The 27493-nt window shown below is 41.6% G+C and overlaps 3 protein-coding genes across 5 annotated transcripts; 1 reads left to right on the top strand and 2 right to left on the bottom strand.

The window, feature by feature from the left end:
• Positions 1–893: 893 nt before the first annotated feature.
• Positions 894–11483, top strand: ripor1 (RHO family interacting cell polarization regulator 1). Its single transcript, XM_058089783.1, has 17 exons — positions 894–980; positions 1176–1266; positions 1393–1492; positions 1567–1645; positions 1751–1774; positions 2267–2320; positions 2425–2574; positions 2662–2725; positions 2801–2844; positions 2957–3082; positions 3221–3369; positions 5452–5560; positions 8059–8601; positions 8681–9084; positions 9767–9857; positions 9935–10022; positions 10092–11483. The coding sequence occupies exons 1-17, from the start codon at positions 894–896 to the stop codon at positions 10181–10183; spliced, it is 2295 nt and encodes a 764-aa protein (XP_057945766.1). The 3' UTR covers positions 10184–11483.
• On the bottom strand, positions 11012–17367 carry vrk3 (VRK serine/threonine kinase 3). 2 transcript variants are annotated; one of them, XM_058089229.1, is made up of 14 exons: positions 17208–17367; positions 16418–16614; positions 16151–16276; positions 15499–15609; positions 15250–15378; positions 14344–14402; positions 13708–13774; positions 13008–13092; positions 12829–12925; positions 12661–12753; positions 12459–12591; positions 12099–12216; positions 11953–12011; positions 11012–11873 (listed from the first exon to the last, which is right to left on the bottom strand). In XM_058089229.1, exons 1-14 carry the CDS (start codon positions 17222–17224, stop codon positions 11737–11739), a joined length of 1428 nt encoding a protein of 475 aa, XP_057945212.1. In that variant the 5' UTR covers positions 17225–17367; the 3' UTR covers positions 11012–11736. The 2 variants fall into 2 exon arrangements, with proteins under 2 accessions (XP_057945212.1, XP_057945213.1); XM_058089230.1 differs by lacking the exon at positions 16151–16276.
• Positions 17368–17469: 102 nt separating this feature from the next.
• On the bottom strand, positions 17470–26441 carry rab27a (RAB27A, member RAS oncogene family). 2 transcript variants are annotated; one of them, XM_058089233.1, is made up of 6 exons: positions 26242–26441; positions 21725–21893; positions 20762–20847; positions 20583–20686; positions 20321–20444; positions 17470–19172 (listed from the first exon to the last, which is right to left on the bottom strand). In XM_058089233.1, the coding sequence occupies exons 2-6, from the start codon at positions 21875–21877 to the stop codon at positions 18977–18979; spliced, it is 663 nt and encodes a 220-aa protein (XP_057945216.1). In that variant the 5' UTR covers positions 21878–21893; positions 26242–26441; the 3' UTR covers positions 17470–18976. The 2 variants fall into 2 exon arrangements, with proteins under 2 accessions (XP_057945216.1, XP_057945215.1); XM_058089232.1 differs by having other exon boundaries at positions 26251–26441.
• Positions 26442–27493: the final 1052 nt, after the last annotated feature.

The raw sequence follows: 27493 nt of genomic DNA, 5'->3' as shown, positions 1-27493 counted from the left end.
GGAAAGAAAACTCCAGTCTTGTGAGGTGCTTTCAAACAGTGTCCTCTTTGTTTGCTCCACTCGCTAGGAGAGGATTAATGCAGCTAATGATCTCTAATGTAGGGAAAGGCATAAAAGCTCATCGAATTGAGTGGAAAACCCATAATTAGCTGTTGATGTATGTGTATATATGTGTGTTATAGGAGCGTAAGTGTGTGTGTGTACATTCACAATGTCTCTTGATTCTAGGTGCACTTTTGTATAAAACGTGACCAGTGTCACAGCATGGCACTTTTTCCTTTTCTTTTTTCTTTCTTGACCACCTTCTGTTAATCCCCCTCAGTATGTCACCTAGATTAGCGCTCCACCACTGAGGGACCAGCCCCCCCCATGTCATCACTCTGTGACAGACGAACCCACAACAGAAGCATGTTGACAGTTTGATCAACTGACTAATGCCCGTGTTATGCATGTGGGCACCAAGTGGAAGTGATCCATTATTTATAGGAATAAGTTGAATTTGCGCTTTTTAAGGTGTAAAGCAATTAGTCGCGCTGCATCCCTTGTTCATTCACAGATCCCATGTCTTAATATGGGTTTGGTTCTTACATGACAGATTTAAGTTGGTTTAAGACTATAATCTCTTTTGTGACTAGCTTAGCACAGGCACGACCCTCCTCCTATAGTAACCCTGATCACAGTAATCTCAGTATATTTTTCCTTAAAGTAGCCATTATTTCTCACACTGGCACGCATTGCAGGGATAGCTTCATATTCTCAGGCCAAGCGTCTGTGCAGAATTTCCAGGGATAGCTTTATATTCTCGGGCCAAGCGTCTGTGTAGAATTTCCTGTATGCAGGCCGCTATGAGACTTCCTGCTCTAGGGTGCTGGCGGGGAAGTGGGGGCGAAGAGATGGGTGGGGGAGTGGCTGCAGGAGCAGGGAAGGAAGGAAGAGGAAGACAAGCTGAAACTGACTGCGCGGCGGCTGCTGTGGTCGCAGTGAGAGAGTCATACTGTGACTCAGACACTTACAAAATGTATCCAGAATGGAAGTGAAACATGGTTTTGTCCTTTATTGCTTCCATCCCGTTTATAATTATGACGATTCTCTATAATGGTAGGAATATCCCCGCCAGGTACTGTGAGGTATGAGCTGAAAAAGGCCTCTCATCTGTCCTTTGTGTACAATTACAGGTCATGTCCTTTGGTTTATTAACACCTCAGTGCCACAGTCGTCCCGGCCGGCATGCTCCAGTAGTGACAGGACCCCCCAATCAGTCAGCAGGTACCTCCATCCTGCTTCCTCCAGGCTGCTTTCTTTATGATAGTCTCATAGCCGGAATGAAGTTGTTGTCTCTGTGCTGCTCCCTCCCTCAGCACTGTTTGATCCAAGAGAAACGTGCCTTGTAAGGAAGCAGGATGTTCACAGGCTCCACCAAGCTGCCCCCCGCCAAAACCCCTCAGCCTGAGCGGCTGGATGAGGTGTACGCCGCCTTACGTCGAGGCTTACAGTGAGTGGATACTCGGCTAGCATGGCTGCCAGGTAGAACATCAGTGAAACATTTCCTTTTGTTGTTTTTGTTAGGTCATACTTGCAGGTCCACCAACTGGAGCTGGACAGTCTGGGACAGCAGATCAGAGAAAACAAGAGGAATGGTCGACTGGTGAGAGCCAGTCTATTCACAACCAGTCTCACTGGTATCGAGTGGTGCCAGTCGGGATGCTAATTGCACTCTTTGTGATGCTAAATGTTTTATATTCTTCCACAGGGGTCTTTGTATGAGCAGGACAAGGTGAGTTTCATTCACCGCTGTTGTATACACTCACTGGCCACAACATTAGGTACACCTGCACAATCTAAAATATTGTCCTTTGCAAAGGTACAAGAGGTGGTCATTTAACGATGTTTAGCCGCTGTTGGAGCCTATCCCAGCTGTCTTAGGGCAAGAGGCTGGGTACACCCTGAACTGGTCGCCAGCCAATCACAGGGCACATATAGACAAACAACCATTCACACTCACATTCATACCTATGGACAATTTGGAGTTGGCAATTAACCTAGCATGTTTTTGGAATGTGGGAGGAAACCGGAGTACCCGGAGAAAACCCATGCATGCACGGGGAGAACATGCAAACTCCACACAGAGCTGGCCAAGGGTGGAATTGAACTCAGGTCTCCTAGCTATGTGGCCTGCGCGCTAATCACTCTGCGCGATAAACTGTGAAATGCATAGAAAAGGTATACATACTCTTAAGATCTCCTAATTTTGCCTCTTTTATTTTAGCAAGTGAAAGCCATAGAGAGATTCATGCGTCGCTTGGAATTCCACCTCAGCAAGGTGTGTTTATTCAGCTCATAACTGTACAGTACCTATAAATGTACAGCAACTAGTTGTTTCAAGTCGACAGTGATTGACGCCTCTTGTCACGTGTGATATTGTAGGTAGAGGAGCTGTACGATGCTTACTGCATACAGCGCCGACTTAGAGACGGCGCCAGTAAAATGGTGGCAGCCTTTAACTCCGCCACTGGGAGTAAGGAGGCCAGGGAGAGCCTGAGTGAGGCAAACAGAGGCTTCAGGGAATGTACAGAGGTGAGTGACTGAACGTATGAGCTTCACGTTCTTAACGTTATTCCCTTGACATTTATGGCCTATACTGTATGTTGATGTCTATGTTAGCATATGTGCTCACTGGAGAGTGAACTGGAAAGCCACATGGGAGAGTTTCATGTCAAGATGAAGGGTGAGTCACTTTTCTACACTCATCACTTTCTCTTCCCTCTTCTCCTCAATTTACCATTTTGTGTTCATGTTACAGGCCTTGCTGGCTTTGCCCGGCTATGTGCTGGTGACCAGTATGAGGTAAAAGTTTATTCAAACATGGTTCTTGGCTCTGTAAAAATGTGTGGAGATGATAATATGTCATATTTTTATTGAATGTTCCAAATATTCAACATATTCTCTCTCTGACTAGGTGCTAATGCGTTACGGGCGGCAACGCTGGAGGCTACGGGGTCGCGTGGAAGTCAGCAACAAACAAATGTGGGACAGTGAAGAGTACATCTTCCTGCCTCTTGTCACTGAACTCTTGTCCATTAAGGTAAGCAATGAATGAGATGTGTTACTTCATGCCCATCTCCACTAAGGAGATTTGGTTGTCATCACCAGAGGTTTTCTTCTGCAGTATCCAACTGTGTTTAGGTAGGAATTGTTCCAAGTGTATTGTCTTTTTTTTCAGGTGACAGAGCTAAAGAGTCTGGCCAATCATGTGGTAGTGGGTAGTGTGTCCTGTGAAATGCTCGACTTGTTCTGCCCCCTGCCGCAGACGCTTGCGGTGGACATCAACGACCTGGGTACGGTGAAGCTCAATTTGGAGGTCACTTGGAGGTATGGAAACATGCAGCAACACACATTCAGGGTCTCAGTCCTCAAAATATCCTAACATAAAAGATAGATTTGGTAAAAAAAAACGGCCACACAAACAGATATTTTCAAAAAGGCACATTTGCTTCTTCGCGGTGTCATGTGCATGGCAATCAGAAGCATCAATGAAGTCATTTCCGGAAGCGGCCCAATAACAAACATGGTGAGTCACAAGAGGAGTTATGCATGTAAAAATGAGCCAAACAAGCACACAAGTCCCCTTATTGCTGAAATGAGATTATAACATGTACATGACAATCAATCATGCACAACACTTCCACTAATACTTTCATTTTTTTGGAAGTATGTTGTGTTCGTGCTATTATTACTGTACACGTCTCCAACACATCATCAGTAGGGTAAAACTAACCTCACAACGGTCTAAACCCAGCTCAAGTTCCTTATTAGTGGGTGAACAATCCAGAACTTGGTGAATTCTACTTCACGATGATAAGTAGGAGTCGACATCAAAGGATCAAAAAGAGACGTCGCTATGAACGCTTGGCCGCCGCAAGCCTTTTATCCCTGTGGTAACGTTTTTGACACCTCCTGTTTGAAACCCAAAAAAGTCAGAAGGATCGTGAGGCCTCGCTTTCATGGTCTGTACTGAAAATCAAGATCAAGCGAGCTGTTGCCATTCTGCTCCACGGGAGGTTTCTGTCCTCCCTGAGCTTGCTTTAGGGATTCCTTTTTTGACAGAATGAGTACTGTAATGTCTTTTTGTTGTAATTAGTCCTTACAATAGTACTCCAAACCAGGATTAGAGGGGGGTTCCTGGTATAACAACCACTTCTTTATTCAACTAATGTCACTATGGTGAAACACTTATATGCAAGGACAATGTTAAAAAGCCATAGCATTTCAGTATGTACTATAACTAACTATGGAATGGATTGAGTAAGGAACTCAAACAATGCACAACGATGAGCCAGTTCAAGAAACAATACAAGCAGTTGATGTTTGCTAAATACAAGGATGAAGAGTCTTGAACCAGTCATGATGTACTAGGAAGAAGCAAAGCTTATTATATCCTACCCCTCTATCTGGTACTTTACAATCAGTAACTGTTATATTTGTTCACTTCCTGCCTTTGTAATATTCATTCATTCATTCACTACCGCCTTTCCTCACGAGGGTCGCGGGGGTGCTGGAGCCTATCCCAGCTGTCTTCGGTACACCCTGGACTGGTTGCTAGCCAATCACAGGGCACATATAGACAAACAACCATTCACACTCACATTCATACCTATGGACAATTTGGAGTCGCCAATTAACCTATATATATATATATATATATATATATCAACACTGTTATAACTGTTATATATCAGTGAGATATATATATATATCACTATATTGACAGTTACTATGGTACTCATTATGTCATTATATGGTCATATCACCTCGTACTTTGGTGTGTGACAAAAAATACAATAAAATATAATAAAAAAATATATATATTAGAAAGGTCAGCACGGCGGTCGAGTGGTTAGCGTGCAGACCTCACAGCTAGGAGACCAGGGCTCAATTCCACCCTTGGCCATCTCTGTGTGGAGTTTGCATGTTCTCCCTGTGCATGCGTGGGTTTTCTCCGGGTACTCCGGTTTCCTCCCACATTCCAAAAACATGCTAGGTTAATTGGCGACTCCAAATTGTCCATAGGTATGAATGTGAGTGTGAATGGTTGTTTGTCTATATGTGCCCTGTGATTGGCTAGCAACCAGTCCAGGGTGTACCGAAGACAGCTGGGATAGGCTCCAGCACCCCCGCGACCCTCGTGAGGAAAAGCGGTAGTGAATGAATGAATGAATGAATATTACAAAGGCAGGAAGTGAACAAATATAACAGTTACCGATTGTAAAGTACCAGATAGAGGGGTAGGATATAATAAGCTTTGCTTCTTCCTACTCCTTTTGGACATTTGGACTTGTGAATTGATTATGTGATGCCCTCAATTGTAACGTAATGCATGTTCAAATAAAAATAAACCATTACCATTTGACTCTTTAATATCCATCTCCTTTCTCTCTATTCTTCTCATTCCAGTCCATTTGATAAGGATGACCAGACATCATCCACCAGTACAGTATCCAAACGTCTGCTGTCCAATCAGAGCCCTCCAGACACGCCCTCCATGCGGGAGCAAGTGTTTTATGTGAGTCAACGGGCAACATTTTCCATTGAACCTCTATTCTTTGCTCACTGGCTGCTTCATCCGCTACACCTGATGTGCTGCACGGCGTAGTTAAAGTGTCTTAACTTTTGAGCTATTCAGTCCGTGCAGTAGTACAATGACATAAGAGTCCGGGTGTACCTAATAAAGCGGCCAGTGAGTGTACCCACTGATGTTTGCCTCACTCACGGCTTGCTATTACTTTCATTTCACTGGCTTGTTCTGTTTCAGCTACTCCCCACCTGCTTTGTGTGTAGCGGTAGCACTGATGTGTGTGAGGATAATCACACAGGACTGTGTGTCAGGTCGTGTGGTTGTGGAAGTGGCGTTCCTAACGCGGGTAGTGCTGCGGCGAATGATGGCGCTAGAGGGCGGTGTGACATCAGCAGCATGTATGAGCGGAGCTGCGGCCCTTGTAGCTGTTTAATCGTGGTTGAGTAGCCGTCCAATATGTTCCTCCTCTTCCTCACCTCACCTGAAGAGCACACGTCACAAGGGCGCAGCGCAGAACTGCCGGCTGACGGAGGCGGTCCATAAGAGAGTGACGGACGGGACGGCTTCCTTATCCTGCGAACTGAGCCGTGCAAGAGCCCCATCCAGCAATTTACAGTTGGTGTGTGGGACGTAGTCGTAGTTTAGTGGAGTTTGCTAGTTTCTTAGTAATAGCAAGTGATTGACACTTCTGAGCTGAATCATTCCCTGTCATATCCACTAGGGGCGCTAGAAAAGGTTATTAGTTAGCATGCCGCTTGATCATGTAGTCGACAAGTTACAAAATTATAGAGGAAAACATATTTTAAATTCACACTCAATTTCTGACAACAATGCCAGTTAATCAAGTGATGTTTAAAATAGATTTTTACAAAATTGGAAAACACGCAAGGCTGTTTTTACATCAAACTACCGTAAATTCCGGACTATAAGCCGCTACTTTTTTCCCAAACTTTCAACCCTGCGGCTTATTCAGTGATGTGGCAAATGTATGTAATTTTTCTAGCGGCCGCCAGGGGCTCTCGAGTAGAAAAGGTACGATTAAGACCGGTGGAATATATATGAGTCGAGGAAGACTGCAACTTCTTGTCTTGTGCATAAATTAAATTAGCGTGAACATACCCTCATCATGGAAAATGCAAAAAGAAAGGCATATGACGCAGCTTTCAAGCTAAAAGCAATGAGCTGTCCGATAAAGAAGGAAACAGAGCTGCTGCACGTAAACTTGGCATAAACGAATCGATGGTGAGACGCTGGAAAACGGCAGCTGGAAGAACCGGAGCAATGTAAAAAGACGAAAAAAACTTTCAGTGGTAATAAAACATTAACATGTAAATATTTTTACATGTTTTAATGTGGGCACATGCGGATTATATACAGGTCCGGCTTGTGTATGTACAAAATCGCCTTTCCTCTAAAAAAAGACGAAAAAGCTTTCAGAGGTAATAAAAGCCGTCTTTCTTTGTAAATATGTTTACATGTTTTAAAGTGGGCACGACACATTTTCTGTGCCGCTTATCTTTACTTGGGTTGTGGGTATGCTGGAGCCTATCCCAGCTGTCTTTGGGCAAGAGGCAGGGTACACCCTGGACTGTACATATTTTTTTCCGAATATTACCTATCCTGTTTGGATTGACAGTGTGATCTTTAGGCCAGTGATGACATCGTTTTGATGGGAAGGTGTATGATTGCATCCGACTTTAGGTGACTGTATCCTAAGAACTGGAGCAAATGTAAAAAGACGAAAAAAGCTTTCAGAGGTAATAAAAGCCGTCTTTCTTTGTAAATATGTTTACATGTTTTAATGTGGGCACATGCGGCTTATATACAGGTGCGGCTTGTGTATGTACAAAATCGCTTTTCCTCTAAAAATGTAGTGTGTGAGTCTTATAATCAGGTGCGCTCTATAGTCCGGAAATTACGGTATATAAGAAATAAATGGTGCAAATATTTGTAGTGGTGAATAGTTCCCTGTGTCAGTCATAGCTGAGTCGTATTACTTGAGTGGTTCCCATACTTTTGTAAGTAATAAAAGTCAACAATGTGCTTGTAAACCACGGACCTAAAACAGATTGTTTTGCTTGTTGGGTTCCACCTGTTTTCTCATACCCGCAGGCCCAAAAATGTGTCCATTGTTCTCGACGTGTGTGTGCTGCGTTTATAAATCTGACCTGAATCGCAGTGGACTTGCAGGTTTCAAAGCACTCATTTGTTCTACGTCCTGCAAGGAACACATCCATTGGGTTTTATTAATTACTAGGTGCTACATTTGTCAGCACTGGTCATGACCGCCATGTGCAACTTTGGCGGCCACTGTGTTTATGAGTAGTAAAGCAATTTATGAGGGGAATTGAATTTTTAGGCATACCTGCACAGTTTAATGAGCGTGTGGAAAATGGTATACCAAATTATGTCTTTGCAAAGATAATAATGCTCAGTTTTGATTTTTTGCTAGCAGTCCTACCAACATCTTCTTCTCTCCTCCATAGTCTCTGCTGAAGCGACAAGGGGAGCTCGACAACGGCACTGTTTGGTCTAACTCCTCCGAATCCTCTGACGACTCCTCCAGCCCGGCGCTGGCCCACCATACTCAGAGGCTGTCGGCCTCCAACATCACCGCGCCGCTATCGCTCACGCCACACAAGTCCAGCGTATCAACGCCGTCACTTTCATCCAACCAGGAAGAGGATGAGAACGAAGCCGGCGAGGTTTTCTCTCAGAGGGATTCGGTGCACAACGGTCACCCTCAGACTTCCTTCTCAAGGAGCCAAGTCGGCGAGACCGGCCCAGAATGTACTGTGACGGACAGGCTGTCTGTCCAATCAGAGGTTCTGGAAACCTCGGCAGAGCTGAGCTGCTCATGCTCTGATGTTTCCTCCGCTGCCGCCGAGTCCTTAGAGAGGACAGACGAATGCGGTAGCATGCACGCTAACAATCCACCTGAGGACTCCACAGTCTGCACCAAAGCAGGGACCACAGAGGCTGAGGGACCAAGGCAGACAGATCTAAAACAATCAGATGGAGCTCCAACTGTAAGTTGACGCTTCTGGTTATTCACTCATTCCCTACACTACCTTCTGATGACTATCTAGCACTGCATTTGGTCCACAGGTCCCTTTTCCTACATCTTCAAGTTTCACTCAGGAAGTGGAGACGGCGCTTGAGAGTTTTGACTTTCTGAACTGTTCCGACCTGGAGGATGAAGAGGAAGAGGGGCATCAAGAAGTGGTGGAGCACCAAGAAACGTCTGAGCACCAAGAGGAAGACGAGCAACAAAAGGAAGAGGAAGAGACACAAGAGGAAGAACCACAAGCGGAAGATACACAAGCGGAAGAAACACAAGCGGAAGATACACAAGCGGAAGAAACACAAGCGGAAGAAACACAAGAGGAAGACAAAATAGAAAAAGACGCAATCGAGGGGCAACATGTAGAAGATGACGGTATGACTGAACCAGAGAAGACAGAAGAGGCGGAGGAGGAAAAGGACAAAGATAACTTCTACTCAGGAGGAAGGTATGCGGACTCTCTGCTTTATTCCACAGCTCTGCAGTAGAACTCATAGAAACATAGCAACACCACGTCAGGTAGACCTGCACAGTCCAGTGAGATCTTATAGAAGAACACGTCCACATTTTATCCACCAATGTCAGCGTTATGAAACCATCTGAAAGTAAGAGATGATTATTTGGCAAAACAAATAAAAGGTAGGCGGCATGGCGGTCGAGTGGTTAGCACGCAGACCTCACAGCTAGGAGACCATGGTTCAATTCCACTCTCGGTGTGGAGTTTGCATGTTCTCCCCGTGCATGCGTGGGTTTTCTCCGGGTACTCTGGTTTCCTCCCACATTCCAAAAACATGCTAGGTTAATTGGCGACTCCAAATTGTCCATAGGTATGAATGTGAGTGTGAATGGTTGTTTGTCTATATGTGCTCTGTGATTGGCTGGCGACCAGTCCAGGGTGTACCCCACCTCTCACCCGAAGACAGCTGGGATGGGAGGAAAAAGCGGTAGAAAATGAATGAATGAAATAAAAGGCAATCACAATCTTGGTGGGTGGGTGGTTAGCGTGCAGGCCGCACACCAAGGAGACCTGGGTTCGATTCTTTCTATTTTCATGTTCTTTCTGTGCGTGGGTTTTCTCCGGGTACTCCGGTTTCCTCCCACAACAAATCTTCTTTTATGTGTCCAATCAGCGATGAAGAGACAGGAGACGGTTTGGAGTTCCTGATGGAGGCTCCGGAGGGATTTAGAAACTCTGATGAAGATTGTATTTCTGAATCTCAGGTAAATGTGCTGTCTGATGAGTTGACGCTGCTTCCCCCTTGAAGAAGTCTTTGGTACTAAATGTGTAACATTATTAGGAGTCTAATGTGGAAGAGGAGCAGGATTTGGGTCCGGTGCAACTCCCCGAGGAGGAGCCTAGTGAGGAAAATGGAGATGACCAACACCGTGAGTGTTTGCTGTAATAAGTAGTAACTGTGGCTTTAAATTTTGAATGTTTTTTTGTTCCTTTTTCAGAAGAGGAGAGGTCACAAGATGCTCAGGAGGAGGAGGAGGAGGAGGAGCGTCCCCCTACTCCCAGCCAATTGGCCCCCACTGTGTTTCAATGACACACAGCATCCAGCCATTTCCACTCGTCTAATGTGCTCATTGCCAAGTCCCACTCATTCGACAAACAAGCTCTTCCATTGCTGCAGAGTTTGTGCACGTATTCGCCTTGTTCGGAGTCTTTTAATGGCATTGCGTTGCCTGCATTAATACCACTTTTGTTCGAATCCACTAAAAGCAGGCTTGGATTAATTTGTTCCATTTATTTAAGTGATCAAACAGTGGAGAGGATGTATTTCCTTACTCAGCATCCAATCAGTCACTGGGGTAAACAAAGGCAAACATTCCAAGCGTCTAAACTTGCAGTATTGATGGATTGGGGATGTTTTGCAGTGTTTTCCAGCAAGCCAAGCTCTTAGGAAGGACTCCACGAGCATGTGATGTTTGTCTTTGCTACAAAGCTGTGGGGTTATTTCCACAGTGGTAATGTATTCTACTTGTGTGACAATGTGTCTTTTAAGCTACACCAGGACTTGAGCTGCCTTATGATCACAACTTTTTAGGGATTTTATTTTATTTCCACACTTGCAGGATTGGAGTTCATATTAATGCAATTTGCTGTGTAAAAGGTATTATTCAAACCTGCATGTGTAGACGCCTCACACTGCCAGCATGTCCGCTGTAAAAGACTCATTTGTAAAAAAAACAAAAAAAAGTCTGTCCAAAAGAGGTCTCTTCAAGAGTAGCCTCAGTGGGGCGCTTCAGTGTGTCAGCATTATCTTGCTTTACGTCATCGTGCAAAACGCCTCTTTATTCAGAAAGTGCCTCGAGTGATGGATTTAAGGTTGTAAAAAAAAAAAAAAAAAAGTGAACAGGCAAAAAGCAAAGTGTTTATTTTGGAATTACTTTTAAGAGTGTTCACCATAAGAGATATTTACTGTTTCATATAAAGAATTGTATATGTCCTGAAATGTTTATGTTCAGAAATGTTCAAACTTTATAAAGTTTTCTTTTAAATGAACACATCATTGTCTTCTTGAACAACAATTTAATTAATTACTGGTAGATATTTTTAATGAAGCAAAGACCGGTTTCAAATGGGCGAAACTTCCATATTTCTATGAAATGGATTGTAGCTAAATTGTGGTCAATGCACATGGTAGATTTAGGTAGCATTGGCAAACATGTAAAAATAACTTCTTTGTTCACATTTTAAGTTAAAGAAAAGGTATAGTGAACAGCATCCAAAGCCAGTGCATGAAATGTGAGAATGTCATAGACACTACGTGAAACAATGTGAACTGATTCCATTCAGTGCAATAAAACCACAAACAAGCAAAAAAAAAGTTGTACAAATAAAGCATTTGCAATATTTCAATATGAACACCACATTTGTCGAAACAACTTTTCTCTGTTCAGCAAAACACAAGGGAGGAACTTGAACAAACTTAGCAATAAAACTTGCTGTGAATCAGCACAACAGGAGCACACTTACAAAGAATCCTGCACCAATAAAAGCAGTGAAGAATATTATAAATAGAAAATACAGATTCAAATGGGATTTAAAACCCTTATTCTTCACAAACCACAGGTTCTTTGTCCTATGTGTCCTCTTCTAAAAGACGAGAGGTTCGTCCAGATGCCCGCTCAGCTGAGTCAAAGCTGCACTGAGCTTGGCTCTCAGCTCAGAATAGTTGGGCTGCTCTGTGTACTGCAGATTCGCAACTGCGGTCAGGTAGCTCAGAAATGCACCTAAACAAACACAAATACACCCATAAGCCTCAGTTCATTTTACTTGTGGTAATATATATATTTTTAAATATTAACTTACTGGAATCTCTCTTCTGCCCAAAGCAGTGACTCAACAGTGCTGGAACGTCATCCATGTACCTAAAATAAGGTTAAATATAAGGTTACATATAAAAAACGGGGACCACATTGGGTCATTTTGCACGTCAGTGTTTCTCACTCCCTCACCTCTGTTTAAGGGCGGCCACCTTGTCCGGGTCGGTGAGGGTGCTCCATGGCAACACCCCCGTGTGCCAATGCAGCATGCAGTAGCCTAGAGACTGTAGATCACTGCGGCGCGACGGAGCTGAAAGAGGTTAATACACAAAGTACGGATCACATTGACGGCAGTAGAACTCAGTGTTAGGAAAAAAAAACAGTGTAAAACATCACTCCCAAATGTGTAAACCTCATCATATGAAGTTTTGGCATCATTTAACACGGGAATACAACATTCTAACAACATTTCAGAAAAGTGAAATAAGCATAATGGGTCCCGTTTAAGAGTTTCCACTTTAGAGGTACAATACTGTGAAGTGGTCAGCTCACCAACTCCTTTATGAGCGTCCAAGCTGATAAAGTCCAGAGAGCCCTCAGGTAGCGCTCTTCTGCCTTCGGCATACTCCACATGTTTTCCACTGGGACAGTACCTGAAGGCGTGGGAGTATCCAACCAAATATACCTGAACACGTACACAATGGTAAACAAAAAATGAGTTCCCGCCCACATTGTGTTCATAAAGACTTGTTACCTGTGTGGCCTGTCCTGATTGGATGTAGATGTTTTCAGCCTTCACATCACAGTGAACATACTCGTTAGAATGGATGTAGTGAAGCACATCCAGCTGTAAAAGGAGAAGATATCAGACAGGAGTCTAACAGTGCACTCAATAGGGGAGAAACCAGGAAAAGATGCTCACTAATCTGCAGGTGAGATGGAGAACGGTCTTCTCTGGAAGAAGCTTGTCCTGCATGACAGATGGCAGAGACTGGCCAATGGAGGAGAAAATCAAGAACCTGAATAAAGCAACCAAACATTTACACACAAGCCAACACTAAAATGGGTACTAAAAAAAAAGAAAGTAGTTAATATCCACACCTGTAAGAATCTGTGTACAAACCAAAACCGGCACAGGTAGGAATTCCAAGCAAGTCCATGTTTTGCTGCTTGATCCACTTTTCCACTGTAGGAATGATGCAGTTCTGTTATAATGCGGTTTGGAATTGCACTTTTTTTCATAGGTTGGCTGTTCCTGCAACTTATACTCCAGAGCGACTTACAAATGAAAAGAAATATATACAATATTGACAATATACATACATATGTATATATGGAATATATATATATATATATATACACACACATACATCTGTACACACATACATATACATACACACATATATATATATATATATATATATATATATACACACATATACACACACACACACACACACACACACACACATATATACACATATACATTCACACACACGCACAGAGTGGTATGAAAGAGTTTGGGCGCCCTTGATAATTTTCAATTTTCCTTTATAAATCACTTTCTGTAAATCCTATAAACTTCATTTCACTTGTCATCTCTCACTGTGTTGGTCTGCTATATGATATATTTCACTCAAATGGCTGATCCCAACAACCAGTGATTTATAAAGGAAAATCTTCACATCAAAACTGTATACTCCAAAAATAAGAATAAATAAACAATAAATAAAGAAAATAACTAAACAAGTTATCCACAAAAAAAGGGTTTACATGTTAAAATAAAACACTAAATGCTCACCAGATGAAGGTTTTGCAGCCCTCTGCAGAAAGTTCTGCTCATTGAAGATTCTTCCGTCTTTAGCTCCCTGCAATTAAGATTCAATTCATTGTTAATGTTCTTGGAGTTCTTCTTGGAGTTCTTGTAGATGGTAGGGATATCACCCATTGCATTGGTTTCAGCACAGCATGAATGGAGTGAGCCCTCAGTGGGTGGCGGCGTGGCCGTTAGCATACACACAGAGTGCAGAAGAGTTCAACTAAATTCAAATAAATTAAACTGTAATATATTTTTAATTGTTCTTTTCTTAAAGGGGACCTATTACGCTCATTTTTCAGCCCTTTGTACTGAATTACGGACTCCTATAGAGCAGTTACACACGATAACCAGCACACAAAGCTTTATAGTTCTTCCAGAATCTGCACCTATTCAGCTGGATTTCATGGTTCCCACAAATTTATTCTACCCACAGCCTGCCTGCAGGCACGGCCAAACCAAACCTTCTAGGAGTTGATAATGAATGTATCTAATAATGCCCATATAAGGAACTCCACCCGTCTGTGATGTCACAAAGGGGCACGCTTTTTGAAACAGAGCGTGCAGGCATTATCCACATACAATATGTCAACAATATGTGCTTGCTGCAGTTTGGCTCACCATTTTGAGGATGTAACTGGATTCACTGGGGGTGGACTTTTTGGACCCTTTTTGTACAACTGGAAAACAAAAGACAAAGATCCAGTCACGGGATACCCCATGGTGTAACTCCTGAACTGTTTCGCACAAAAACACGACAAAGTGTGACAAAGTGTCAAACACGCGGCCCACGACACTAGTTTGAGGCCCCCGCCTTGATATGAAAGTTTAATGTTAGTGCGGCCCGCGCAAGTTTGATATGGATGCTGTATGGTATCATGTACCCAGAAAAAATTATTATGTTTGATTAATGTTCATGTTAAAGGTTAAATAACTATTAATAGTTATCCTCCCTATCCGTGTGGAAGTGGTAAGTTTTTGGCTATTTAAGTTTAAAGGAAATAACTTGAAGGCTACCGTTTAGGTCGCTAGCTCTCTAGTTTGCGAGTTAGCATGTGTCTCAAGACCCCAGTTGCGCAATATGTTGTAAATAAAAAGAGTATAAATGTGACTATAGTCGTGTTTTGTCATGTCTACAGGGCTCTAATAATGCTTTGTTAATTTTAATCTGAAAAAAATTATTTGTCTACCCACCAACTATATGTGGTTTCTTAAGTTTTTATTATTTGCCGTTTTATTATTATTATTATTATATTCATTTATTACTGATTGATTTTCTTTATTCTTGATTTGTTTATTTATTTTTCATCTTATTTTGTGCAGAAAAATAAAAAGCAAGATATCTGAGAACGGTGGAATGTTTTATCAGAGCTTTTCTTGTAGAAAATTGGAACCAAAGCGAAGTTTTGATGCGGCCCAGTCTCACCCAGACCCGAGCTCCAGTGGCCCCGAAGTAAATTGAGTTTGAGACCCCTGATGTAGATGCTAGACTGAATTTGCTTCCTGGTGTCACTCATGAAACGCCACCTTGATACACAAACTCCGTCACGCTCTGACTGAGCAGCTGCATCACTGTCCACTTCCGGCCTGACTTGTCCGTCATCTCCGTGCCGTTCTCGAGCGTCTGCAAAGCGACCGTGTGCTTCGGCTTCTTGGCTAAACGAGGAAACAAAGAAATGCTTATGAAACTGCTCATTGTTATATGATTCCATTGTGCAGGTACTGTACATCTCTTGCTGTGGTCGGTGCTTATAAGTTGTAGTTGTGTTTATTTACCCTTGGAAAGAGCTTTGGATTTTGGTGAAGCACCACTAGCGACGTCTACTGTGGCTTTGTCTGATTTCTCTCCTTCTTCCACAGGCGGTAAGAGTCTCGCCTTTCCTCTAACTGGGGAAAAACAGTGGCTGAATGATAGATAATAATTGCTTGTGATTGTGTGTGTGCTTCTCCCAGTGTACCAGATCGAGGGGAAGTGACCTCAAGGGTCGTCACCTTCATGACTGGGTTTTGTTATGGTGAAGATGTACCGCATTCAATATCGTCATCGATCACACAAATGCAAAATGAACCACACATGTACTGTACAATCATTAGACATATTGTTTGTTTCCTGCATCCCTTCACAGTTGACCTCTCTTAAAAGGATCCAATACAAGGGCTGTATCAAATATTGGGCCTAAACTTTGATTAACCCTTGGCTATCTCAGTGTGGAGTTTGCATGTTCTCCCCATGCATGTGTGGGTTTTCTCCAGGTACTCCGGTTTCCTCCCACATTCCAAAATCATGCTAGGTTAAATGGCGACTCCAAATTGTCCATAGGTATGAATGTGAGTGTGAATGGTTATTTGTGAATGAACGAATGAATTAATGAATGAATGAATTTTGATTATACCAACTTCAGGGTGCTCAAATATTAATGTAAGTTACCTTGTGTCTTGGAGGGAGGGGCTTCATTCACATTTAATTTGAGCACTCTGTTCAGACGGTAGGATTTACGAGTCTTTCGCAGTGCAGGACGAGGAGAGACTGTACTTGAATTTAAACATCCATGTACTGTAGAGCAAGAAAAAGGGTGATATGTTTAGTACACATTACCCCCCCTCAATTTTAATACGTTTTTGCCTATGCAGCTCTTGTATTGGATCTCGTAAGATTGCGGTCAAGGTGAATGTAGTATTACAGAGTCCATCTTACCCTCTGTGGAGTCCTGAGAGTCGATGGACTCTTTACCGGCTTCATCGACTTTAGAAGGAGAGATGTTTGTAGGAGCTGAGGTGTCTTCTCGTTCTGATGTATCAACAGAACAGGGGATCTTCTTCCCGCACGAAGGACAAAATTTAAAATCGCTCTGCAGTTTTGTGCCACACTGTGGGCAGAAACGGAAAGTCACCCTGCATGAGAAAACACAGACATGTTATAAACACAATGGGAGTGTCAGGAACCTAAAAACAACACAATCACATCGTGTTTCGGTGTTTACTGTATTTTAAAATTTAACTGCAGATTAGTCAAACTATCAGGTAAAACCCATACACAACCAACGGCTCAAATACAAGAATTGTTTCACCAACTTAAAACTGTTCATTTTGAAAAATACGATACAGCTCGTGCTAATGTAACGTCCAAAACGGTACCAACTATATTTTATAACCTACATTGACTTGTTAATGTGACGCATTAGCACATTAGACACTATAAAAGAAACACTGCCATAAGACTATGATTAATATTACACAAAACAGAAAAAAATAAATCAATAGATAGAAATAACAACCGATGATGTACCCTCCAAAGTTCACCAGATAGTAAAATCTATGGCTGTTGTAAAACGAAAATGATTAGCAAGACGACGAAAATATTCCACGATATAACAGTCTGACTATTTTAGATTAGCGCATAAGTATCGTCTGTAAGAGACAGAATTACACTTATAGTTGGGAAAAAATCAAAGGTCGTCAAACTATTCACAATACTTTTAAACTACCTTGTCGAGTCCTCCATGGTACAGGATGCTTCTGTTTGTCTTTCTTCTTTGTTGATATATTATAGCGGCCTCTACAGAAAATGTTGCCCCTATCGGAATGTAGGAGTACTGCAGTCGAGTTGTTACTGCAATACCAGCAGAGCAATTCACTCAATGTGTTATAAAAATGGAAACTGAATGCTGATTGTATTACCCACATTCATAATGATAAATATTGTATGTTTTGTGAATAATTATAAAGAGAAAATTATTTATCATGTTCATTTTTATTCAAATTACAGTTCATTATAAATAAATAAAAATGTTGTATTTTCTTTATTAAAATAAATACACAATTTTCTCAAATTATGGCACGAATTTCGATTCATTCAATAGATCAATTCAAATTTTAAGGGAGCAAAAATCAACTGGGGCCGGCAGTGGCCGAGCGGTGAGCATGGGCCACACAGACAGGAGATCGGGAAGACCTGGGTTTGATTCTCCGCTTGGACATCTCTGTGTGAAGTTTGCATGTTCTCCCTGTGTGTGGGCTTTCTCCAGGTACTCCAGTTCCCTCTAACATCAAAATTGTCCATAGGTACGAATGTGAGTGTGAATGATTGTTTGTTTGTATGTGCCCTGTGATTGGCTGGTGACCAGTCCAGGGTGTACCCCACCTCTCGCCCAAAGACAGCTGGGATAGGCTCCAGCATACCTGCGACCCTTGTGAGGATAAGCGGCATAGAAAATGTATAGATGAAAAATCAACTGTATTTGGAACACACATGTTCTTATTTTTACACATATGAGTCAGTTTATGGACTTTGAAAAAAAAAAACCTAAAACCATTTTGGACAACAATTGCATTTCAGTGTTTTACTGCCATTAAGTGTAAATATCATTCATGTAAATGATGACATTAGAATACAGAATATACAATGTTTATGAAGTGATCTGGAGTATTTGAAATGGAAACTGCAAATACAAATTGCTTCTCAATGAACCTTTGTATAATTGCATGAATATTTTATGACTTTTCTTTACTCAGAAACTCAATGAAAAATCAAAACAATCAAATAATACAAACACAAATAATACAAATTGTATTATTTGTCACATATACAGTATTTCTCTATATTTCTGTATTACTTACAGAAGACATAATTGGTGCTTATTGTTGAGGAATGTTGTCCCAAATAATTAAAAAGCTCATACAGTATATGACTAATGTTGCCTTTTTATAATTTAGCATTATGGTAAACAAATATTCCCACCCTCAAGCACCCGACAAAGTCACAAATGTCCAAAGGCACGTAAGTGACATATTACACAGCAGGTATCACCAATCAGTAGGTTTATGGCTCACCAACTTGCATGTTTAACCTAAAACAGACACATCACCTTCATATTTAAAGAGGACCTATTATGCGTTTTCCACTTTGCTGACCTTTAAATATAGTTAGAATGTTGTATTCTCGTGCTAAACGATGCTAAAGTTTCAGATAATGAGGTTTGCATACTTAGGAAGCACTTTGGACATGTGATCAATCACAGCGGAGCCGGCATGCCGGAGTCGGGCCGTGGGTGGAATAAATTACCACAGACCGTTTTGGCAGGAAGCACAAATCAAAGGAAATACAACTGGAATAGGTGCAGATTCTGCAAATTCTAAAAGGTTTTCTGTGCGGGTTATTGTGTGTAGCTGATCTATAGGAGTCCACAACTCAATACAAAGGGTCGAAAAATGAGCATAATAGGTCCCCTTTCATTTAAATGACTCCTCCACATTCTTAACATGCACATTTGCCTTTGTTTGAGCTGTCTGCCAAGTCTGCATTGTTGGGTCCATTGGTTCTGAAGGTGCCATCAGGGATCCAGGACTTGTCCACACATCGTTCCATCCTCTTCATGATGAGGTCGAGTAGGATGTCCACAGCCTCGTTGACGTTCTGGCCATTTGCCGCACTCGTCTCAAAGTAAGGGATTCTGTTGAAGCAACAAAATGAATGTAATATGCATATAACTTTTAGATTAATAGGGAAAATGTGCAGTTGACTTGTCTTAATCCACCTTGACACTTCACAATTTTTCCTCGCTGTGGCAAATATGCGTCATTTAGACGTCATGCCTGAAAGCGTGAGGACGAGTTTGCACACAATTTGTGACCAAAAATTGGCATGAAATGCCATGCTAGTGTACAATTTATTTACACCTGAGTAATGTACCGAATACACGTGATGTGCATTGTTCTTGAATGGCTGTGCATTGTCACCACCACTTCCCACATTCCTGAAGCGGTTGCGACACTATTTGGCGCCGCTGTGTCTTGCGTGATGCCACATATAGCAAGCATCACCCATAGCCTCATTAATTACTCTATTTGCAAGGAACCTACAAGAGGTTGAACTCCAAAGAAGCTCTCATTGCAGAGAAGAAAAGGCGCTTATATGATCTTGCAGCTGCAGAACTATTGTGGAGGTGCTCGGTTTCTTGCCTGGACTCTTCTTCCAAGGCCTGACTCTCCCTCTGGTTGCCTTCTTGGGAGGCATCTTAGTATTGCTTGCTGATGTCTTGAGTGTGTAAAATCAATGCGTGCCGGGTTGATAAGTGACATGCTTTGATACACACGAGCCGCAATGTTTGGGAACAGGTTGTGCAATATTCACGACAAGTTCACGCAAGTGGCACGACGATTAAATGTGTCAGAAAAAAACTGTTCTAAATGCACCTTGGTGCACTGGCACGCAACAATAGTACTTCACAACTGTTTACGATGAATTGCGTGGACAAAATTTGAGTGTCAAGGTGGCTGTAGAGCCTACCATTACTGAGGATACAAACAAAACCTTGATGTGTGCGCCTGCCTAGCTAAGACAAACAGGCTTGCGTTTAATCTTCTAGAAAAGCCTTTTAAAACACTTCATGCTGTTCTCATCCATTACACTATTTGCTTTTTAGTACAGGTGTGCCAGGGTAGGATACTTTACACATGTGGACAAATATTGACTTTTCCAGGAGGGCCAATAGAGTCTGACGTTTCTCTTTTCACTGACTTTAGCAAACATGTTGGCCACTGCCTCATTAGTAAATGTTCCTGGGAGAGGTTTTTGTGTGTGCGAATGAGTGAGACCTACCCGTACTTTTCTGCCAGTTCTCGGGCTTCATCCTCCCTCACGACTCTTTGTTCAGACAGGTCACATTTGTTGCCACACAGAATCACGTCTGGGTTTTCGCAGTAGGCGTGCACTTGTAACTGGCCTGACAGAAACGGTATTATTTACTTTATGTAACAGACATGACCTACAACTAGGGGTGCACGATAAATAACACTGGTATTGAATCGTTTACATCCCTACTTATTAAAGATAAAGATCTTGATTAAAGATGTTGACCTACTCATCCAGTTTCGGACATTGAGGAAACTTTGTTCACTGGTGAGGTCAAACAGCAGAAGAAAACCCATAGCATCCCTGAAAAAGGCAGTGGTCAAACTCCGAAACCTGATTAAAAAAAAAATCAAAACACAACTGAAGTTAATTGAACACTGAGACGTACAAAGTGTTTGTGTAACACACCTTTCCTGTCCTGCGGTGTCCCACAGCTGCATGTGGATCTTCTGACTTCGATCTGATGAGCCATCAGGACCAGTAGATTTGTATATCTGTCAGAAGACACATTTACTGCAACACCTTGCACCATTAGTCACCACAATCTCACTTCACTAGTGCAGTAAAAATGAAGTAAATATCGAACTACACACAACTTTAGAGTAGTCAGTGTGCAGTTTGGACAGCAGTATAGATTACCATTATATAGCATTGGTTGTTGAAATGTGATGAGTATATTCACTTTTGTGACTCATTTTTGTGTACTTGTTTTTTTTTTTATCACTCTGGGCTTTACAAATATAGACCGGTATATGTGAACATTTATTTCATTTGGATATCTTTAAAAAGATGGGAAATGATGGACATTTTAGTGATTGATGGTAAATATTAGCCCTGCTCAGGTGCTTGTTGATGGTAGGTGCTTGCTTCTGTTACCAACAGGGGTGCACCGATAAAACTTTTTCAGATATATATAGAATGTATAAGAGTGTATGTACTCGTCCAAAAGATAAAACAAGAAGTCATTAAAATATTATACACAATTCATTGATTCATTCATTCATTCATTTTCTACCGCTTTTTCCTCACAAGGGTCGCGGGGGGTGCTGGAGCCTATCCCAGCTGTCTTGGGGCGAGAGGCGGGGTACACCCTGGACTGGTGGCCAGCCAATCACAGGGCACATATAGACAAACAACCATTCACACTCACATTCATACCTATGGAAAATTTGGAGTCGCCAATTAACCTAGCATGTTTTTGGAATGTGGGAGGAAACCGGAGTACCCGCAAACTCCACACAGAGATGGCCGAGGGTGGAATTGAACCCTGGTCTCCTAGCTTATACACAATTACTTTACTAAAAAAAAACAAACAAACAAAACACTATGACTTAATCGCTTTCATTCTTGAAGAAAAGAGCCTTTGCTTACCACTCGTTTTTCTCTGAAGTCGATTCCAACTGTGGTGATGAACTTGGAATTGAACTTGCCATCAGTGTATTGGTAGAGGAAACTAGTTTTTCCCACACCAGAGTCACCCAGGGCTAGGAACTTGATGAGGTAATCATATTCCCCATCAGACATGGTGAGAGCTTGATTTCTAAAACACACACAAGACATTGCCATTTGTAAATGTTGGAAAGATATTCCTTGAATTGTAATGTAATGTAACTTGTATGCATGTTCAAATTAATTAAACCTTTGCCTTTAAATGTGGCACTAGAGAAAATAATACTTTTGTATAGCTGTTGTGTTTACTGACATTTTAGTGAAACCTCTAGAATTAAAATCTACACTCCATCTTCATTATTCAGTTGGCATTTAACATTGTGACTGTCACAAAATGATGGTATATGATGGATAAATTGTAACACTGTGGTTTTCATATTAAACGTCATGTTAAGATACTTCTTTTCTTTCTTGTTCGGCTTTTCCCTACAGGGGGTCGCCACAACAAATCAATCTCCTTGATCCAACCCTGAGCCGCATTATTTTTTTATACACATGTACTGCATTGAAAATTGAGAATGTCACAAGCGTCCAAGGATAGCAGAGGTTTCAAACTCTTCCCAGTAGGGCCAAGACACAGCAGACTTACTCTCCGAGCAGCAGATGATTTAATTGATGAGCTCCTTCCCTCAAATTGGAGGTGTTGATCATTAAAAATCACCTGCTTTAGAGACCGGCTGGCACCAGTTTTAGACCCATGATATAGAGCACTCATGGACACATATTGTTTACTACTACGTTTACACTGAAATGTATTCTACATAGCTATTTTTGATTTATTCAACTGCACATTTTCACACTTCACATGGTTGACTAATTCCAGTCAGAAGAACGCGCCGATACATCATATGACCAGTGTGCAGAAAGAGCGTTCAAACAAGCCTTACATTCTTTCACGGTGACCCCCCACTGATCCTTTCATCTGGAGCCATAAGAAGATTAAGGTCCTTTTGCGAAAGCAAGATGCTTGATGAACTCACTCACAATGATGCTAACAGCTGATAGCAGCATCCATGTGTCTATCTGCTGTGATCTAAGACCACCATGTGCTTGTGCTTTAGAATATTGGTTGGACTACTCAGCTGTTGGCGTGAAAGTCATGTGTTATACTTGCTATAGTGTTGTTTGCTATAAGCACATCAGCCATATCAACACTGGCTGAGCGGTTGTCTGCTGGGACAAGATCATGCATTTCTAATTTGGCAGTATAACTTCAGACCACTTGAACTCAACTGTTTCACTACTAGTCCATTAATTCATTCATGTATACTTGAGTAAGCATATGAGCTAATTGACTTAATCTCACCACATACTGTTGTTTTATATCTTTCATTACAGCACCTTCATTGGATCCTAATAGCCCCGCTGATCCCCATATTAACTGTAAATCACTACAACAAATTCAGCCTTCATCAGGGTGATTTTTGTTTTTTTTTACGTAATCTGCTGTCATAGGTTATAATAATGAAAGATGACACCATAGAAAACAGAAGTGTTAGAAATGTACAGATTTATAGTGGGTCGATACAATGCATGAACAGTTTAATATTAGTTTAATATTCAGGTAGCTGGGTCATATAACAGATTTCTATGAATCTTGGCTTGGTACAAGCGTGTACGCGAGTACAATTCAAAAGGGCTGCTGACGACAACGGAGACTCACTCAGTGTGTCTCAACACACTGTTGTGCAGGTTTCCTGTCATTTTTTTTTTCAGACTGACGCAGATCATTAAGTGACGGAGTCGAACAAAAACCCCTACTCTACTATTTACATAGTACTCTAATAACAAATTAATTAAAAAATTACAAGTTCTAACATGGTAAAATGAAAATAAATGTAAAAATTCCACAGTGATGAGAAGGAAGCAGAAGTGGGAAATGCTACCAGTAAGAATGAACTTACAATCCTGGAGTAATTAGATTGTTAATAATTGTGATTCTTTGGGGAGGGTGCGGGTTTAGTGCTTTATTAAAAGTGAAATTGCATTCCTACTTTGTTAGTCATGTCACTCTCTCGAGTCATTCTTGCAATTATCATCATTCCTGTATTGACTTTTATGCCTTAGGGAATTCAAGCTAACGATATTTGGGTTGAGAAGACAAAAACAATGGGCTCCTCATGCTCTTGTTACATGTATTATATGTATACATACAATGTACAGTCATATTTTACAGTAATATTTTCTTGGCAGTTAATGAGCTTGTTGTAGTAATCTAACTGGCCTCAAGGCAAAGTCACAAATCCAACCATGCTGCCAACCATGTTGAGGGAGGGGCATAATAATAACAATGACTTGATCCATATGGAATTGTCTGTTGTGTGAAAGTGATGAATCATGTGTGTCTTAATGCAACTGAGGCGAAATGGATTGCGCTATTAGGAGCAGAGGCACTCTGAACTAGTTTGACTAGTCCCCAGCTATGGGAAGTTAAGCTACATCCATGTCAACCTCCAGTAGTTACAACTCCTCCAGAAAGCATTATGTATTGTGATCAATACAACCATGGCATAAAAACAGGAATTCAGAACATTCAGAAACATTCTCAAAATTAAAAAAAGTTTAGTTTTAATGAAGTTTTGAAGATTGTCTAGCTAAAAATATTTCATTTTCTATTGTTCTCTCACCCTCTGAGGAAGTAATTGCTATGTTCAAGTCCTTTTCCTGCAGTGGTAGTGAAGTTGGTATGTTTGTTTTCCATGCAGGGCACCCAACAAAAAAACAGCTCTAATCATTTTGTCAGTAAGAAGTAGAGGGCCCACCCTGGGCAGCACTCCAATTCAGGGGCTGAAATCCGGATATAAAAACATGGGAAAAAATTAGGACACCCCATGATGTAACCCTGAACCTCTGCACACAAAAGCATGAAGGTTTGGCAACACATGTACCCCTAACTTTGTTGTCTATGCTTTATTTGTCTGATCACATTACTTATAACCACATTATGAAACCTTAAAATTGAACACACACAGCCAGTGTACCCCTAATGCTTCAGGTATCTGAGTGTAACCTGCCTGCTTCACACGACCCGCGCCGGTGCTCCAATACAGGGCCTTCATAATGGGAGACGAGAGCGCTGACCGCTCGGCCAAAAGCCTAGACTGTCGACCGTGTGCTCAGCGCAGCTCTTAAAACCGAGGTAGTGGGGCATCCGTTACATGAGCATACACAACAATAGCCTGAGCATCTATACTTTAATTTTCTTGTTTGACTTTCATTTTCTGTTTTAAAGGGGACCCATTATGCTTTTTTCCACTTTTCTGACCTATAAATGTAGTTAAATTCTCGTGTTAAACGATGCCAAAGTGTCAGATAATGAAGTTTGCGCATTTGGAAGTGAGCCCTGAAAAAAGTTTGGGATGGCTCAAAACACTCGGTTTCAAAAGGCGTGGTAAAACAGCTCCTTTGTGATGTCACAGAGGGGCGGACTTCCTTATATGGGTCATAGTTAGGAAGCACTTTGGGTGTGTGACCAATCACAGCGGAGTGGGCATGCCTGGAGGTTGGCCATGGGTGGAATAAATTACGTCACCTCTCGCCCGAAGTCAGCTGGGATAGGCTCCAGCATACTCCCGTGACCCTAATGAGGGTAAGCAGTATAGAAAATGGATGGATGTATAAATTGCATATGTTTAAATACATTCATTCATTCATTTTCTACCGCTTTTTCCTCACGAGGGTCGCGGGGAGTGCTGGAGCCTATCCCAACTGTCTTTGGGCGAGAGGCGAGGTACACCCTGGACTGGTGGCCAGCCAATCACAGGGCACATATAGACAAACAACCATTCACACTCACATTCACCTATGGACAATTCGTTTAAATACAAAGCTTTGTTATTAATTACTAGTATCAACATTTCAGCCTTTTCTGTTTAGATTGTGACTTTCTGCTCTATTTTCCCCATTTTTGCTGTTGTTTCAATATTTAATTTTATTTCTACAATATGCTAAGGGTCTGCATTTTGGACAATCCTAATAGTAACTAGTACATAGACCTTAATAATAAAAAGACAACTCGACTACTCAACATTGATGGAACTTCCTATAACAAGTTCTTTCCCAGAAGCAGGAGGAGGCACATCACATCAAAGTGAAAGAAAAACTAAGTAAAATATAAGAAGCAATGACCCTTTCATGTTTATATCACTGAACTACTCACCTGACTCCATCAGACATGTTTTGGTGGACAAACCTCTACTTAAGTTGTCAACCAAGTTCAGTATTTAAAGAACCCCCAATGAATTACACGCTGGAGGAGAAGCTAACGGTTCTCAAAGTGTTGTAAAATAGTTTCCCCCAGTGACATTAGAGTGAGTTAATAGCCAAGGAGTGCTGTTTTGTCACTAAAATAACGCTGAAAAGCTCCCACATAGAGTTGAAGCTAGCCCCGTCCTAACAGATGCTAAAAGTGTGCTGACATTTCCTGATAGCTAACTTACTTCACTCACCAGCCCCGGGGCGTTGCTGCCACTTGTTGCTTTGGAAGGGAAAAACAAAGCTCACCAAAAGAAGAAAAAAGTGACTTTTATTTTTCGCGTCCTCTCTGAACCATTAGATGTCAGAGGCGACTTTACTCAAGCACTTTTATGACTACGAGCTGCTGCTGAGTTGAGAAAGGAAAGAGCGAGCGAGCAAGCAAGTGTGCTGGGCTCCTCCTCCTCCCTGCCGGGCTCCAACTTGTTTCATCATCTCGGACTCACTTCACTTTCATGCTTAAGAGAAACACTTCTGGCTACTGGCCATTATAAACCTGCTAGAGTGACTTGACTGGCTTGAAGATAACATAGAGAAACGCCAGTAATTAGACTTAACCAACACCAACCATGCAGACTCAATTAAAGAAAATTGTAATTAGCATAACAACAAATACAAGGAATAAAACTACACATACTGACGCCATGATGAAAAATAAACTATCCATTACATAGAAGCACAAAACCGTCACCGCACTAGACCAACTGGAAACACAAACCGGTGACTATTACTGACCTGACCGAGGAGAAATTCCAGAAATTAGACAGTCAACTGAAGAACAGCAATAGCATTACCGACACACTCAGACGAACCATGACGTAGAAGCCAAAACAATGGTAACTGTAGTGTTTGAACATGATCGTTAAATTCCCCCCAAAACACTTAAAAAACTAACTAAAGAGAAACACGAGTGAACTTTACTGAGCAAATTAATTCCAGAAATTACACTGGGCCAACATCGCTTCTACCGAGTAGACAGACCAGTAAGTATTCTGAACCTGTTTAAGTTTAAACACAATCAAAATTGTCACAATATGAGTTGATTTCACAGTGGCAATTTAATATAAAATAATTTCAGGGGACGATTGTTCGCAAAGATTTTGGTGATTGGTGGAATACAGTATAGCTTTCCAAAACAGTAAGGGAGTGTTTGACAAATATCCAGCGAATATGCTGTACTCACTACAAGTTTTTTTTATGTAGCCGGATTAAGCTGGTCCCAACTCTGGACACTAGAGGGAGCCAAATACATGTCTCCTGTGATATGTGCATTTCTCATCTTTGGGTATTTTTCGTGGCTAAAGCTGGTCCCAACTCTTGACACTAGAGGGAGCCTAATTGCCACAATGTACAGTTCCCATATTCATAATTATACCTGTGCTTTAGACTAGTTCTTAGTTGCACTACTTCCAGTAGTGTATTTCATCACTTCACACA

The sequence above is a fragment of the Doryrhamphus excisus genome, chromosome 12 (assembly GCF_030265055.1).
Source record: "Doryrhamphus excisus isolate RoL2022-K1 chromosome 12, RoL_Dexc_1.0, whole genome shotgun sequence".
NCBI classification, from domain to species: Eukaryota; Metazoa; Chordata; class Actinopteri; order Syngnathiformes; family Syngnathidae; genus Doryrhamphus; species Doryrhamphus excisus.
The sequence above is the reverse complement of the archived record's forward strand: the minus strand, read 5'-3'. Positions and strand labels throughout refer to the sequence as shown.